Genomic DNA, 18,235 nt, shown 5'->3' on the forward strand with positions numbered 1-18,235 from the left:
ACAAAATGGCAAGAGAGTCCAATTATAAGGCTAAAAGACCTGGCTTTGCTCAGAATAATGAAGATTAATAGCATTATTTACTCCCATAGCACCAGCAAAAGCAATACACTCCACAAAAAAGATCTGGACACCAAGAAGCAGTGAGCCGTTCACTTTATCAAGAGAGAAAAATATTTTTTCTGGATGAATAATTCCATAGAGATGTATTTATCATAATTATTCTTTCATTCTCCTTGCAAATAATCACACAATGAGTCTGAATTAAAGCCAATAAAAGGGTAGATGAGCAGGATGAAGCCAGTCAGAAAAAAACAACACAATGCCAAAGTGGAAATGATCCATTAGTCTTAACTTTTGTCAAATAATCAGCTTGTAACAACAGAAACTGGCTGACTGACTTAAAAGTGACAAGCTGTTTTCTCTTCATTAACTATATGATACTTGTTCAAATTTCTATTTAGTGGCATTTTCAGTCTTTAGTTCCACGTTAAGAAGATACAAACAGCAAAAGCAACTAAATGTGTAGCTGAGAGAGATGAACTTCAGTGACAGACAACAAACCCTCAACCCCCGTCAGAAATGTTGAAATGTCAGAAAAGTGCATCGTGACAACTGCATTACACTGACCATGGAAAACTTCATTAAGGGGGTATCTCGGTCTGTTGGACGAATTATATGAGCTATGCAGAATTAAAAATAAAAACCTCTACCAACAAATCCCACTCTAGCTTAATATGCTTGATAAGGACTGTGCTCATGAGCATAAAATACAGTCTACCAGTCAAGAATGACGCATAAATACAGAACACAATGCACATATCTTGCATACTGTGAGAGACAGAGAAATAACACAACACAGGGGATATCAAGGAGCACACCACATAAATTATATGACTATCTGTTTGGCCCAATGCACAAATGATGTGCAGGCAGTCGAAGACTGGAGGTAAAATATACACAGGTGTTCCCAGGGAAGCACTAAGAGGAGCTGGTTGAGAAATAGAATCTGTTGCTAAGTTACAGGATACAGAGCTCAGTTTTCTGGACTCACAGGGGAATGCGTCAGCAGTGGTTTCTGTAAAGTACTCAGGTCTCCCATGCATCCATGTTCAGATACAGTCCCATCCTATCCTCATCCTCTTTCACACTTCTCGGCCTCTGGGTGTTCACAAACAGCAGCTGAAACTGTATATTTGGATAATGGGAGCAGGGGAGCAGGTTTAACGCTAAGATATTTGTTGTGTGAAAAGTGATGTTTACATTTTGATTTCGACATCTGTCTGAGTCCTCTGAAGCACATATGTACTTTGTCCCACTGAGGAGGGAAGTGGTTTAAAGTCTGACCACAAGATCAAGTCTCACAGGGAAATTAAAACATTCCTACAAGCGGGTTAGGATCTTGGAGGGATGGCGGTATGAAGACAGGTAAAGAAGGGAATATGAAATAGACATCTGTTCTGAATTTACACACATTATGAGTGATAAGCAATTCAACTAGACTGACTAAATCCCTGTTACCAGTGTAATCCCCCAGCTAGAGCTGGTCCGCTTACATGCCCTTCTCCATGAATTTATAGAGAGGAATAGAAGCAGCTTCTCAACCAAACACTCCCAGGAAACAGTAACTCAGGAGCTTCCTGTTTAAAATGCCACAATATCTCAAGAATTGCAAAGATTAGGTGAGTCAAAACCAGAAAAAAATGGGGGCCATTATTGCACGACGCAAATGAATCACATGGTTGCTTAAAACTCTCTGCCACGACAGAGGCTGGAAAGGAGATTTGCAGCGTTGACTTCAGAAAGGCTCGGAACTCCACTGATTTTACATCAAAGTCTGTTTACAGATGTTGGAACATCTATGCCACTACATATACAATACAATACATAAAACAGAAAGTTGTTTATAGCCTCATATGACACTGCAAAGAGTGTGGGAAGCGTGGTGGATCATGCTGTGCTCTCCCTGGAGGCAGTGTCAGTTAGGGCTACACGACTACACGAAACGGAAAAAATTTGAGTGGTGTGGGGTTTAAAAGATGTGAACTAACCAGACTGTCGAAACCTCATTAGGCTAGCAACTCAAGCCTACGTTTTTTAAAATGACAAAGAAGGCATAGCATCATAAGACAATAGTGGTTCTGATGCCTCAGTTTTTAAAAGCCCATCATGTCTGAACTCAAGAGTTTCCATGGACCTGCCCGGGAGCCAGACACTCTCTCACTCTCTCTCTAACATGGCTGCCATCAGGGAGAGAAGGAACAGATTTAAGTCTATGGTATCTTACTGTCTACTTTTACTTCCCAGTAGACATGTCAGCTTGGGAGGACACGGGAGCTGCCGGTCAACTGCTGTCTTAAGTCTGAGCCACCTCAGTATATCTGAAGAAAGTGAGTACATTTGAGCATACTAATGGAGACAACAATGGATTAACAATTTGTGTGTGAGTGTGATGTGATGTAATGGTGCCGCTTTTCTCTATGGGCTTTCGCAACAACAGAGTGAGTGGTGTACAAACAGAATTAACACAAAATAACCACTGCTTGTAATGTATGCACGAAGTAAAAACCACACTGGAAGAAGAATCAGAAGAAATGTGGTGTATATCATTTAAACTGGGGTCAATTTGTGTGCAAAGGCAAAATATTGCCACTTTTCCACTACAGGGTCCCGGCACGACTCAACTCGCCTCAGCATAGCACGCTTTTTCCACTTCTCCAAGCGATAGTACCTGAAACCTGGTACTTTTTTACAGCGGTTTCATGCAGCCGTACTGTGATGACCCTGCCCACGTTGAGGAGGTACTACGTGGGCAGGGGTCATGCCGAGGCGAGTCGAGCTGTGTTAGCACCACAGTTGGAATGGCATCATACAGATGAAGAAAGTAATGGTAAAGGTTATGAGGTTGAATGATGTTGCGCTCTAAAAAGTTGGAAAAAAAATCTGCAAAATGGCATTATCTTGGGATCTCACATAAACATTAGCGGTCTAACTCAGCGAAGAGTCGGGTCTTATGTAAACAGGAGAGAGAAGATATGCTAAAAACAACAGCATTGTGAGGAAAGAACAACAAATACAGCAGCTTGTTCCCACACACTCATATCAACACATCAAATGACAATGTGACTTTCAGAAGAAAATACAAATAAATGCGGGGCCACATGCCATTCACACAGAAACTACAAGTCGAGCCTGCCTTTTGCTTTTATAAACATACACTAGATTACAAAAAGAAACAAAAGAGATGAAAAACGTGAAATCCGTTTCCGGTGTCCAACACATTCTTTTCTCCACTGATGCACGGATGATGGCCTAGATGGCTCAAGAAGCCACTGATACTGCAACATTGCTCTGATTGAGTACTTTTATTTGATTTTACAACTGAACACAGAAGTGGCGGCCCTAATTTGTCACATTACCTTATTTCAGTTTCTGGAGCATGTTGTGAGATAGCTTATGTGCAAGCATATTAAATTTAAAAAGGAAAATTGCCCAATATTTGTTATCAAATTGTGGCCAAATCTAAAGTTGTAAACATTACATCTATACTGTATGTGTTAAATTAACTTCTTTTAAAAGTACTAAATTTTCTGCTGCAACAAAATTCTCCACTCTTTGGTTTCCATATTTTCAACATAAATTCAGAATCTAGCGCAAGGCTTTTTTCCATTTGCCCCCGAGTGTCCATTGGACACAATATCACTGCATTCAAATTTGCAGTCCACTGCCCACCAATATTTATTGCCAACTAATGTCTTTATGGCCATACAGTAAAACTATCTGTTCATGTTTGTTTAGGTCAATTCTCCTCCAAGGACTGTGAAGGAGGACGAGTAAAGCTATAGTGGGACATGATGGTGTGCTATGTACGGCATTTGAAAGAGCAAAGTTCAGGGTGAGGTATCCATTACCACACTGATCACAAATCATAAAAAAAAAGGTCTTAGCATAGAGGAACTGCATTGTTGGGAGAAAAAAATGTTTATGAGCAACACAAGGCCTGATAAAAACAGTAAATTGAGCCAAAACAATGAGGAGGGAAGTTAGGAGCTGCAGAGTAAGACGTTTCAGTGCACGCACAGTTTAGGATTAAAAATCCTGAGTTATAGAACTCAGTGTACAATGCTGTTAATTGTACCTTTAAATAATGGTGGTAAATTAAAACCATTCGTGTGAGCACCTTTAACGAAATATTCCACACTCCGAGGACAAACATTTTAAAAGTAATATCAATGTTGTAAAAACACTACCACAGGCATTTAGAGTTTATGGGGAATAGGCTCTGCAGCACATTAACACAATATCCCTTGAAACCGTAGGCTCATTACGAGTCAGGATGAAGTAAAACAAATAACCTAAAAATCAGTCTTTCCACAGCTAAGGGCGAACATATTTTTCCTTCTGTAAACAGCTTCAATTTCAGGCATTTCACCAGCAGCTTCCTCCTCACTTCATTATAAATTCATGTCTCTTGTAACAAATGTGCTCAAAGACCAGTATTGAAAGGCCGAGTGTCTCAAACTGAAATATTCTCAGTTTCTTGCCACAACATTAACAATTTAATAATCACGTTCATCTTTGGTTTAGTATAACACACAGGCCGACTGTTAATAACATTTAACACCTTGTGGTTGCCTTCACAGTGCATACAAGTTACATCTCATAGGAAGTGACTGTGAATCAATCACCAGCTCAATTAGCCAATTTAGCAGCAGTTAAGTGTGTGTTGAAGGGACTTGCTACAGACTTGGTGACAAAAGGTTACATGGCAGAACTTTTTTATGTCATTTAATGTCCTTTCACGTATGTGGGAGTTGCTGAAATCTAGTATATTTACTCTGTCATCTGTTTTGCTCTTTCTTTCTGTTTATGAGCATTTATTGCCTTGCTTTTACAATGTTTGAGTCTTGGGTTTTAATGTCAGGTCTTTCCTATATTTTAATGAATTTTCATTAACTTTCATTTTAGGTCAGGTGCAATTAAATATTCAGTGAATTATATGTGCATGCTCTTAATAGGCTGTTATCTTTGCTGTGCTGTGTATTGTTCTGCAGCTGTTTTAACACTTAAGCCCAGAAAATATTACCCTGTGGAGACCGTAAAATATAATTGGTTGGTGGATTGTTTGTTTTAATACTTTTAAAGTTGTCATGCAATTTTAGCTGCATTACCATGTCAAAATGCTATTCATGTTGTACCAAAGTTGTAACTTCACTCTCGTACTTGTGTTTCAGCACAGGAAGCTTCTTTGAACATCTTCAAATAGACTAAAAATTAACTGTATTTGGTTAACACAATAGTCACAAATCCATCAAAATGATTTAGGCAGGATCACATCTAAAAAAGGTGCTTTTGTGGAATGGTCCTCATCTTTAAAGCTGAGTGAAGTGGCTGCTTCACACTGCCTCTCATCTTTCTCTAAAAACTCTTCAACTCTTATTAATGTGGGTTTACACATTTTTCTGAACTCTGAATGTTGTGCACTGCACTCAAACCTTCCATTTTTACATCAAAATCTTTGTTTTCTCAATGACGACTTTGTTTCCGGATTTCCATGTTTTTATTATTTGCAGCATGTAGCTTTGAGAAACCACTCGTAAGTGTTGTTAAGTACATGTTTTGTTATGCTGAGCACTTTCGTGTATCTATTAAAGCAAAAAAAAACAACCTGAAAGATATATTGTAGAATACACTGAATGCTGTTGTTTTGGGGCTGTCAAACTACAGCTCATGAGTTTAGTTTAGTTTTTTGTTTTACTGTTATACTTTTTTTTCATTTTTGTAATTCCGAATTGTATTCTATTTAAAATACACCAAAACATCAAGTTGAATACCTTGCATGTGTAAATGTACAAGGCAATAAATACCAATTCTGACAGTCTCCATTCGTATGCATTGTTTTGGCACAAAAGTTCACTTGTGTGGAAACGCATGCTTCATGAAGGTGGGAGTAGTTGGTGACTTAGAAATTCTCCACATGACACAGGTGTGAGGAACTTATTGACAATGAGTGACATTGCAGCAGCAGCAGGGAGCAGCTTCCTCTGCTCTACTGTGCCTAATTGGTGTGAATGAGCAGCATCATCTCCTCGTGTGTGCTACTGTCCAACTTCAAGAAAAAAGCGCACGGTTACATTTACATACCTGCTTCCACAGAAAGCTGTCCATGCCGTTTAAAACCCAGGAAACAGCCACGTGGATGGCAGAAAGTATAACTCCAGTGATGACTGCGGCGCGCATCCTGACCGGCAGCAGAGTGTAGATGACATGGATGAAGAACACGGTCCACCAGATTCCCTCTGAGGCGCTTCTGGGCTGTACCAGCAGCACCCCGATCACCTGGATCACCAGCACCAGAAGGATCACCACGTAACACACAATCCACATATGGTCCTGGTGGAACCCGTTCCTGTTGCACACCACTATAAGTACGAGTGTGAGGAAAATGGCAACAGAAAACACCACCACGAACGTGACGCTCGGCCTCGCGGGTCCACCGGAGCAGTGGAAGCCCAGCATGACCGTGAAGACCAGCACCAGCACCGCCATCAGCATGGTCAAGCTGCTCTGGTTGAGGCGGAAAAAGTAGCGCTGGTAGAGCCGCTCCAACTTCTCCGACTGGAATTTCTTGGATTTGAAAATGTGCATGACGCCGGTGCAGCACGCTACTAAAGAAAAGTTCACATCGGGCATGACCTCCTCCTCGTTGGTCCTCGGATGCTTGCCTCTCCGCTCCTCCAGACCCAGCTCCACAGACTTGGGTCTCACCTCGTCGTCTGGACGTTTAGGGGACGCGCGCTCTCGGTTCTCCTCGCCATGGTCCTGCCAAGCCGACCTGGACCTGAAGCTGACCCTGCTGACGGTCGTGGTGGCGCGCCCGGGCTGCCGGTGCTCCAGATCATCGTCGTCTCTCCACCGACTGTTAGTCCGGGTGAGCTTCTTGCGCGGGGATCTGGCTGAGTATGGGCAACCGTTGGCCACGGACTCAGACTCTCCCCACGCTGATCTGAGCTCGGTCCCTCCCCTCAACCCAGGCGCACCAACTCCGGGTGGGCTGACACTGTTAGATCTGGACATCGCAATGTGAACACAATGTGTTTCAATAAATTAAAAAAAACTGCAGGATAACTTTTGCTCCAGTGACAAAAAATGTCTGGAAACTATTAAGTCCCAAAAATCAGGGGCAACAAATGCCTGTTGTGAGTTGAATATCCCATATTTGGCCGCAATCAAAACTCTTCCAATCTTAAAAAGTAGTGTCAATAACCTACAATCTGCCACATATTTACTCTCCAACTAAAGTGGCAAAACAATATTTTAAAATGGGATTATGCAAAAACAATTAGCAGGAGTGATAAAAGCTCTGGGAATAAAAAACTATTGAACATGCGCAAAAGTCACAGAGGAGTCAGTTTCGCAGAGAGGAGGGAACATTATAGTCCAGGTGGATTTGTCTCCACATCATTGGGCCCAATTAACTGCCATCCACTGAGAGGCTGCACGGCAGCGGGTGTTGTAGATGTTTAAACCCATTTCACAAATCAGAGCCTCCCTGGAGATCATCATCATAGCACAACACCATCAATCACACCGTACACCCGTTAGGTCTGCGGACATGTTTGCTGTCCTCTTGTAAACGGTTTGAGTAAAAATAATCGCTTTGAGAGAAATAATAAAAGCGAGCGTCATGTTGGCAGCTCGTATCTGGTCCCGTCAAGTCTGAATTCACCTGGACTGCAGCGTGGATGACAGTGTGGATGACAGTGGAGCCTCACGTTTGGCCAGAAAGCATCATCACGATCCTCGCACACTTTGCGCTGATCAGAGCGGAGGAGAAAACTCAGCCGCTCCTCCTTCTTCTCCTCCTGCAGCAGCAGCAGCAGCAGCGAACGACGGCTCCTTGCTCCATAGTACAGCCCTGTGTCACCACACGGTCAGTTTATCGCCAACACTCTGCGCCAAATCAGTGTCCAACAGCTGTCCATCACTGTCCAATCCCCCAGAGAGCGACTCCGGATTTCATTTGTAGCCTGACTCCGTGCGCAGCGAAACCGCGACTGTGCGGCGGCAGCAGCATTTCATGAAGTATCTACCCGGTGCCAATGTGCGCGCTCGCAACATCGGACTAACCGCTCGGTGTCTGTTTCGAGCGCGGCATCATAGCATGTTTTTACCGCTGATTGCAGCTTTAATGGCCATTCAACCAAGTGTGCTTCCTGTGGCCCGCCTCTCCGCGGCGCTTCCATTGGAAACAGTGGAGGGTGAGTCACGCTTTGGCGGGTTTTCATTGGATGACAGGCCGGTCAATCCACATCGGAGGACCCCCGGGCGCTTTCGATGAATGGGCGGGTCTGGACTCACAGCTGGATGAGCCCTCACACACACACACACACACACACCCACGCACACTGGGGGTTGAATCATTTTACCTTCACTAAACCCCAGTTTAGGTTTAGTAAATCTTCCTAACTTATGTCCCAATAACATCTTGTGGGCAATCCTTAAACCACAACTAGTCTCTGCCTTTGAAAAACTATTAGTCAATTTTCTAATGAATTTTAATTTGGACACATTTAAGATTGAGAAAAAAGTTATAATTAATAAAAGTGAAGTCATTTTTATTTACACAGCCCAACTTCACAAACACAATTTGCCTCAAAGGGCTTTACAGTCTGTACATCTCTATCCTTAGACAATCATCAAGTGAGGAAAAACTCCACAAAAACCCTCTGCCTGAGAAACCTCAGGCAGAGCCACAGACGAAGCATTCCTCTCCCAGGACGGACAAACAGGTATCACATAATACAGAAAGAATTCCAGCAGATTACAAACAAAACATCAAATTAACTAAGAGCGGAAACATAAAATACAGAATGTGAAATGTAGACAGTAATGCAATTTGTGACAAAAGCTAATAGAGACAGATGACTACAATAACTGTAACCTCAACTTGCATTAATATCAATATCAATATTAGACAAGACAGGAATAATCAGAAACCAAGGCAGCCTGCATTAAATCAAATTTTAAAAAAAAAAAAATCATATACATATATATCCATCTTCTGTTTCTGAGTTCCATGTTACATCATGTCACCATGTCAGTCCCAGTGGTTGCTGATTCAACTTTTGTCAAAACAATCAGTCAAAACAAAACTATGCCCACCTGTAAACACAGAAATGTTGACAATTACCTACAGCCTAATTTTCATTAAAATCATTTTTTGAAAGGACATGTTAAATTGTTGATGAACAGCTGGCTCTCTCGCAGTGGCACAGATGGCGGAGCTCAAACCGCCACTGGTCAGACATAAATAAATAATTAAACACTTGCGACATGAAAAGAGAAATAAACAGATATACACTGAACTAAAACAGATCCTATGAAACATATGTCATGTTCTGCATATGCAGTCACATGTATCATGCACAAATGCACATTTGTACTCTTATTTTTAAATACTCAATCTTAATTCTGTGTTGTATGTATTCCTCTTTTTTTGCTCGCTCTTGCACAGTAATTTTTAATCTTTTTAATTTAATTTAATTTGCCTTAATTTTAGGCAAAAACTTGGCAGTAAAACAGAATTTGATTCTGATTTAGTCTAAATCTCATTCCAATGTGCCGAGTCCAAAAGGAGTCAGAAATAATTGTAAATTTACAAAGTGCTATACCTCTTCTTTACATTGTGTCTTTAAATTGAATGTTTAAATGATGTAAACTACTAAATACTAATACAATTGATATGTAAACAAAAATGTCTATGTTAGGCCATTATACAATCATTTTCAAGCTTTTGTATCTGTACAATCTGTACAAAGGGTCAACAGATGTGTTTACTGTTTACTCTTTTGTTTTAGACAGTTTATCTAATTCTCATGCTCTTATCCCTCTTAATTTCTTCTCTATATTCTTTAAAGTGAATTATGAATCACTTGTTTTCAGTTGTTTTGAAAGAAACTGACTCATTTCTCCTTTAGAAATGTGAGACATTATTAATTTGTCAAATGGGTATATAAGAGGATTTACTCTTTTTGAATTTGTCCTTAAAGTGAAAATAAGAAAAATAAAAAGGACAACCTGAGAAAGCAGCCCCTAACATCTTTGCAGGGCCGCCGCGTCTGATCAAGATAATAGTTAAATTAAGAGTCTATCATTATCGGCAGTGGGCAGGAACAATGTGTGGTAACCACCTGTGATTTGTCACATCTCTAAACATTTACATTACACTGGCAGTCTGTGGCTATTTACATGCAAGAAAAGAGCATTTGTGTAATTTAAGAACACATTGTGTGCTAACTAAAATAAAGTGGAGGCATGTGACAAGGAGCCTCGTGTGTTTGCCGGGATTGACTCACCTCCAGCTGAATTCCCTTTGCCCTTTTTGGAATTCATCAAGGGTGAAACACTGTTAACGGCGAGAACAGGAGCTTCTATTCATTGCAGTCTTCATCAAATAAAAAGCCAACTCAGATATAAATCAGATTTGAATTTATCCTGATTCAAGTCGAGAAGCAAATTTTTCTTCTTGTCTTATGACTGCTTGTGAGATTACTGTCCTTTGCTCTTTCCCTTTGCTGTCTCTCACATACAATACACACAGAGACACACACACACTCGCATACACACCTAAAATGTATTGCTAATTAATAATTCAAGGAAACTAACAACAACAGATTAATGTAACCTTAAGGTCAAGTTTATAGCACAGTCCAAGCTTTGTGCAGGGGCGGACTGTTGTCTAAAATATTATGCTTAAGATTTATATTTCACTTCACTGTTCCTATGACAACTCCATACACAAATACATAGGCTTCATCAGACTTTTAACTTGCACTGAGGTTGCATTGATACAGTCAGATGCAGCATAATTGTATTGCCCTTTCTTGCAAAACCTGCATAACAAAATATTGGAGTGAAACATTTAAATGTCATCAGATAAAAGTAAGAACCTGTATCAAGTAACAATGACAGTTTTATAGTAATTTGCAATTCTTCCACTTTGTTTGTGTTCCATAGTGTTACATTACTGCCTCCATCAGCCTTTACCTTTTTTTTACTTTAACCTTAAACCCTTTTCATCTTTCTGAATCCATCCTTTGTGACTCATGAGCACCAGGTACTAAAACAATGATGAGTGGCTCATGTAACAAAAAAAAAGGGAAAAAAAAGAGAGCTCTGTTTAAATATTTTGTGAACCTTTGAGAACATTGTGTACACTTATATTTGTGGCAGGCAGATGCACATAAATAATTTTACAACTACAGTAACATCTAAAATCTAAATAATAGCACACAGGTAAAAGGTAGTTTCCTGAAGCATGCACATCCTGACTTGTGACATGCACCAAATTCTGGAGCCTGAATAGAATAGAATAGAATAGAATAGAAAATACTTTATTAATCCCTTGCGGGAAATTCTTTCGTCACAGCGCTCCAGTGTACAAAGGTAACGAATGTTGTAACAATATGCTTAATGCTTAATAATGTGGCTAATATGTTTTGCTTCAGTGTGCTTTTATTCAGGTGAAGCCCATCAGTGCTGCTAAATGGTACACCAAACAATGTTTCTGTCAAAGTCATTCATCAGTATCTTGCATTATACATGCAAGTCAGTATAGTATTTGTAATAAACATAGTGAATATGCTGAACATGTTATAAAAGTATTGTATATACCTGTATACAGTATGCTGGGCCCATGCAAATATTTGTCACAAAACATTTTTTACTGTTATATATTATAATATACCTATTCCATATTTTGTATTTTTGGTTTTCTTTTCTGTTTTATGACAATCAAAGCAAGTACTTCAACAAGTGGTTAGTTTCCAAGAACACAGTTTAAAGAATAATTTTTGAAGGTTTTGATAACCTAAGTTGTACATAAACTATTCACTTCCACCTAATACAAAATATAAACTCATTGGGATATGTTTGAAGTATCTGGGTTAACTAGGTTTATTTTTCACAAATGATAGGGTTTCACATAAACCAAAACAATCAGAATATTACTGTATGTACCATCAGGGGGATGTGAAGAGATGTTCTTTGGGTGAACAAGCCATATGGATATGCTGACCTCCAGTGGCTGAAGTTCTTGTTTTGCAGCAGCAATGTAGAAATGTATTTACACGGCAAAGGCTTAAGGGCCCTAAAAACTTCTGAAGCCGTCGCCCAGAGCACGTAACACAATATTCAAATTAACATATAACAATAAAATGAATATATTTTGTCCCTTTTACCAATAATACCAATAATTTGCTCAATATTAATCATTCTTTAAATACTTGTGATTGGTCACAATTGAAATGTTTACAAATTAATTAAACGTTTAAGCCTATAGTGGTATTAAGAGTGGATAACAAAATAACACAACATAATGAGACATCTTTTCCCCAGGACAATAGAAGAGTATGTATTAGCCTGTCCGAGGTCAACCAGTGGTCCGCAGCCCATACGTTGGAAATGAGGTGGTTCACGGTAAGTGAAGGTTTTTATTTTGAAAATCGGATGTTCGTAACGCCGCATATCACTTAGTTTCGTTTCAGTTTATTTAACATGATGACTACGATACGTGAGGATTCCATGTTTCCTAATCAGTTTGACTGAGGATAAACTGAGAGTGGCCGACAGCTAAACCTTAGTCGAACTAAGCATATGTGCCCCGGTAAAGCAGCTTCAGGCATAGGTATAAGTCTTATTTTGAAAGGTTCAACGCAATACAACATCCGGGTTAACAACAGATCTGCATCATGGCGAACACCGGCAGGATGACCGTTGACGGTGGAGACATGCGATTTGCTGAATATACTCCAAATTCAAGGACCAACAGCGACGCAGCGATAGACAGGAGACTTGTGAGTGTCTACTTTCATACTGAAAACGTTTGATGTTGCTGTCAAACCAAACCGTCGGGTCTTTTATCGACTATAGTTTGTCAGTTAACCTCTATGGCGTATAATGATGTAACTACCTGTCATTAATCTCTTTATGCGTCAGAACCGCAAATTTTTTTCTCCCCCAAAATTTGTTACCAGTATCATATGATAAGGTCGGTTAACATTCAATTGCTCGTCTGGATATATATTACAGAGAGTTAGTCATTTCTACCCAGTCAAACTGAAGATTTCATACATCCACAATGACATTCATATTATCCTCAAAGTGAATCTTCCAAGGACAAATGACGTAACTTATTCCGTTAATCTGTCATTTAAAGATTAAATATCTTTATTGTTATCGTTGAACCATCATCATCAGCAAATGTTTTAGAAGAAGTATTTCCCAGATGAAAACATAGTTGTGCAAGCAATCATGGTAAGTAGTTCAGTGTTCCATGTTTGGGAGAACTCGGCTGCCATGTTTTCATTACATTATCTTTGAGTCAGTTAATATCCACATTTCATATTGTGAATATCTGCTGCTAAATTAAAGTACATCATTCCAGTTTGAATTTCATAATTCTAGTTCAAGGTGTCTTCAATCCCCCTGGAATTATGACTGGTTTGAATTAAGTTGATGACTAATTGAAACTTAGTTGATGACTAAGAAAATATTGAACAAGTAATATATTGTGATATTTCAGGGAATGATATTGTATCAATTCTTTAAAGTGCTGTATCGATATCCGATACCTTTACAACAAGGTTAGGGTTAAAAATTCCTCCATCTCACCTTTTACCATTAGGGTACTCATGCCCCAATAAAATGTGCAAAAATCCCCTGCAATATTCTCCTGTTGTTATTCACTATTGTTTTGAGTTGCTTGGTTGATTGGATGATTGCACTCTTGTCACAGTAGTAAGGAAAAAAACAACACATATTGGCCATTTTTACACCTACAGTGACTTCATTAACAAGTGGAAGATCCATACGCAGCCACAACAGCTAGGCACCTCCTCATGCTGGTCGCCACCTCACATTTTGCTGTGGTATGGCATTGAATTCCTCAACCAGGAGTTATTGAAGTTCAACCAGCGTGGTTGTGTTGGTCACAGTAGTGCGTACAACATGCCCAAGCTGTGATCCCACAAGTGTTCAATTGGGTTGAGGTCTGGACTCACAGCATGTCTTTCTATCCTCTCCACTCCCAAATTCTGGAGGTACTCCTGTGATGATCCTGGCTCTGTGGAGGAGAGCGTTGTCATCCTGCAGGATGGAGTTCAGTCCCAGATTCTGGAGATATGGGATCGCCACTGGCTCCACAATCTCATTGTGCTGTCAGTTAGGTGCCAATCACCTGGTAGTACTTGAAGGTCAAAATAAGAATGAATACCAAAAGGGGAATATTGCTGGCGATTTTGGGTCACTACCCACACATTTAACTGCGTTCAGTCCACAAATGCTGTACAACAAAAGTTGTACCTCGTTATAAAGGTGACTTATCAGGCTTTTCAACAATGTACCAATTGGTATTTTTAAAGTAATAATTGACTGAAATAATGTTTCCAAATCTTTTTATATTGTAATATACATTTATATTATAATTTTATGTCAGTGGTTTTGTGTTGTATTTACACATATATATTATATATACATATATATATACATATATATATACATATATACATACATATATACATATATACATACATATATATGTTTATGTATATTTATATGTATATCTGTAAGCCGACTTTGACACAACACAGTCCATGGTGAATCAAACAGGACACATAAAACTGCTGCTTAAATGTAGCAACAGTGTTATACTTGAAGTTTAACACAGTGGTTTTATTTTTTTTTCTGACAGGGAGGAACTCTGATAGCTGTTGGACTTGGTGTAGCTGCTGCAGGCTTTGCAGGTAGGAATTACTTTACAATTTATTATTGTAAGTACATATCATATTGTATTGGTATTGTTTACACACTCTCTTAGCAAGTTAATGATTAATAGACTATTTGACGAAATAACCAACACAAACAACTCTGAAAATTATAATTAGCTGCAGCCCTAACTGCTGTTTGATTGTTTCAATAGATTGAAACTAATTGTTTGAATGTGGCCACACACAGGCCGCTATGCATTTCAGCTGTGGAAGCCTCTTGGACAGGTCTTCTCCCAAACTGTAAAGAAAATGCCCTCATCAGTGAGTAATTAATGAACCTCTTATTCCACCTGTGTCCTTATATTCAGCTTTTTTTCTGCAACATCATACATATCCCATCTTTTTGGGTTGACGAAATACTTTTGTCCAAATAGTGTATGGGCCAATATAAAAAACTTTATGCAGAATAAACAATGCTAAAAAAGCAACATTGGCTGTTAGAAGAAGTGTTTAATTCTAATACTTTTAGATCCAAACATTTTTTGTCTTTTTAATGTCAATATATATATGGTCATATTTATATTTTTATTTATAATAAATTGATAAAGAAATAACACAATGTCAGGAATGTATATTTATTTATTTCTGAACACCTTAATATTAGTATTGGCCACCAAAAATCCACATAGGTTGGGCCCTACTTCCCTAACTGTTATTAATCAATGAATTAATTGCTCCTCTGTCCCCTTAGGCTTTCTCATCATATTACAAAGGAGGTTTTGAGCAGAAGATGTCCAAACGAGAGGCCAGCCTCATTCTTGGCATTAGGTAATACCATGTGCTGTAGTTATTATTTCTCAGGGTGGTTAAGTATATTTTTTCTAACATAAATGTGTTTTATATCCAGCCCAACCAGCACTAGGTCCAAGGTACGTGAGGCACACAGGAGGATCATGGTCCTGAATCATCCAGATAAAGGTAAGCTTCAAATATGAATTGTTCCCATGTTGCATTAACCACTTAAAACACCTCTCACCAGGGCCAGGTTTTCTTTTTCCTCAGCGTCTACCTCTAACCCTCAAAATTGTGTCTGTTCTCAAATAGAAACAGCTGAAGTGACTAATGGATAAGGACTGTAGCTCAAACAGAATATAGATTTGGTGCACTTTTTTCAATACAGTGCATACATTATATACAGTATACATCTCCGTCATTAGCCTAGTCTTGGTTATAGATGTGACTTTGAGTGTGTGTGTGTGTCTGTAGGTGGGTCACCATATATGGCTGCTAAGATCAATGAGGCCAAAGACCTTTTGGACAAGGAGACACGGCGATGACCTGCACTGTTGTCACTTTAAAGACTATTACTTCATGCATAATCTCATCACTGTTGAATAGCTTCATCAATATGGATACCACACCTGGATTACTGCCATCAAGAGACAAGAAACACACTACAAAGATTTGTGGTGAAATTATGATCGTGCCCGATTCTTGGTGCCCATGTCATGTTGAAGGACTTTAACTTTTTTTTTTACATTGCTGTATTGAAAGTGATCATTGTCAGTGTGATGTTCCTAATAAAGTGATCAATGACAGTAGAGTGTTCACTGTTAGTAATCTTGACAGTGTAGCTTTTCCTAACAATGGAAGATGTTTGTCTTTTAAATGTTTTATCCCATTACCCCTAGGTGGCGCTGTGACTATACCTGAATATTGGTGTTTTAGATGTGTCCAGGGTGGGACTCTAAACATAGATTTGAAATTTGGGAAAGATTTGATTGTGTCAAGCCTAGTTACATGTGGCGCAGTGGTGTGAGAACATCATTGACATGTAGGTGTCTTTGTGCCGGGACTGTGCTCAAACTTTAGGTTTGGGACAGATTTGAGACAATTTTTACTCAAGTTACTACAACTTCCTGCTCCATGGCAAAACTTCAACATTTACAAACCAAAACACACACATTTCATACGATGACGTCATCAACGTCTGAGGGTCTTTTTCAACACGAAAAGGCTCTGAAATAATACTTCCTGATGCATTGATTAGACAGTAAGTAAGACAAAAATATAAAGATGCTTTATATGTTTGAGAGACTCTGGTAAAAGAGAGAAGAGAGGTTTTACAGCCGATGGTGTTCTCCCTCACAGGGTCTATTTCATACTAATTTATGCAAAGTGGGCTGTTTGATTCCCCACCTGTCATTGGGCCAAGTGGACAGACCCTTCTTGTGGATGCCTACTTTGCATAATCTACAATTAAATACACAGGGTCACATCCTGACTGTGACTAAAATCCAAAAATCTGTCTCTGACACTGATTACACACAAACTCAAGGTGTAAATGCTGAACTCACTGGAAACCAGGTATAATTAGCTGAAGCATTCAGGGTTACCACCAAAAATGAAAATGTCAAAATAGCCAAGTTGTTGGTTAATTAGGGTGCACAAAATATAACTGAACAGCAAGTAACTGGTTGACAAAATCGACCACCACAGACAAAAGAGCCACTAAATTTAATTAATCCCAGGGACCTTCAGAAGCTGCATGAGGCCCCAGGGGAAACCTTAGTGCAAATTTTTTCCCAGCATTCATGAAAAACACCAGCAACCACGATGACACCATTTTAAATATTTATTTTAAACTAGTAAGATGTCTGCTGGCAGTCTGGCTGAGAGTGATTTAAGGAGACTTTAAAGGATATTTTTACCGTAGTTGGGAGAATCTGGCCTCTTGTACTGGAACATTTTCTGCAGGACCGCTCGTCTCCACACATCCTGTCAACCATGTACACCTGCAACCCATCACACTCTCACATACATAGAGAGAGACAGACAGAGGTGCAAGGTAAGTTCAACCATGGCTTTATAGCAAGAATGTGAACACTAAGTATTCCTTATTTGAGAAATATACAAAGGACTGCAGTTGACTCATAAAACCCTGTGCCAATATTTCTTAACCATATCCAGCGACAACTGTTCCACATAAACTCTAAAAATAACACCGAGTAAATAACATGCAGTCTTGTAGGTTTGATCACTTGTTTGGAAATGCAGGCTGAGCAAATCTCTGATACTCGTCAAGGTGTCCAGTCAAACCACATTCACACCCAACTCACCAATTCTTTAGAGTGTTCCAGCCCAAACAATGAAGGAAGGTGGTTAAATCAATTTCTACTGTGTCTTCCAATGACAATTTATTATGCAGTTACAGGAGCAGATGTCCATGTCCAAAGGCCAGAAGCAAAACCAATGGACTGGATTTCCTCGACTGACAGTAGTGGATTTGCCTTGCAAGCAGGCACTAATAAGAAGAATAAACTCAGGGAATCATAATAAATGCTTGCTTTGCATTGCCAAGCAGGCACTTATTATGACATTTTGGGGGTATTTCAAAGTCCTAGGACCAACATCTTAAATAAATAAAGTTAAAAAATTTAAATGAATTTTTTTTATATAGAAAGAGAACA

General features: G+C 39.3%; 2 protein-coding genes across 2 annotated transcripts in view; one reads left to right on the plus strand and one right to left on the minus strand.

Annotated features, from left to right (window-relative positions):
- adcy5 (adenylate cyclase 5) overlaps positions 1-7,713 on the minus strand; it is a 71,984-nt gene extending 64,271 nt beyond the window's left edge. Inside the window, exon 1 of the mRNA XM_044019536.1 lies at positions 6,142-7,713. Coding sequence (XP_043875471.1) covers positions 6,142-7,074 — 933 coding nt within the window. The 5' untranslated portion in view covers positions 7,075-7,713. The remainder of the gene's footprint in view (positions 1-6,141) is intronic.
- A 5,005-nt stretch (positions 7,714-12,718) lies between these two features.
- dnajc15 (DnaJ (Hsp40) homolog, subfamily C, member 15) lies at positions 12,719-16,363 on the plus strand. Its single transcript, XM_044019540.1, has 6 exons — positions 12,719-12,854; positions 14,750-14,801; positions 15,013-15,086; positions 15,517-15,593; positions 15,673-15,743; positions 16,032-16,363. Exons 1-6 carry the CDS (start codon positions 12,750-12,752, stop codon positions 16,100-16,102), a joined length of 450 nt encoding a protein of 149 aa, XP_043875475.1. The 5' UTR covers positions 12,719-12,749; the 3' UTR covers positions 16,103-16,363.
- The last annotated feature ends 1,872 nt before the right edge of the window (positions 16,364-18,235 follow it).

The sequence above is a fragment of the Solea senegalensis genome, linkage group LG2 (genome assembly GCF_019176455.1).
Source record: "Solea senegalensis isolate Sse05_10M linkage group LG2, IFAPA_SoseM_1, whole genome shotgun sequence".
NCBI lineage: Eukaryota > Metazoa > Chordata > Actinopteri > Pleuronectiformes > Soleidae > Solea > Solea senegalensis.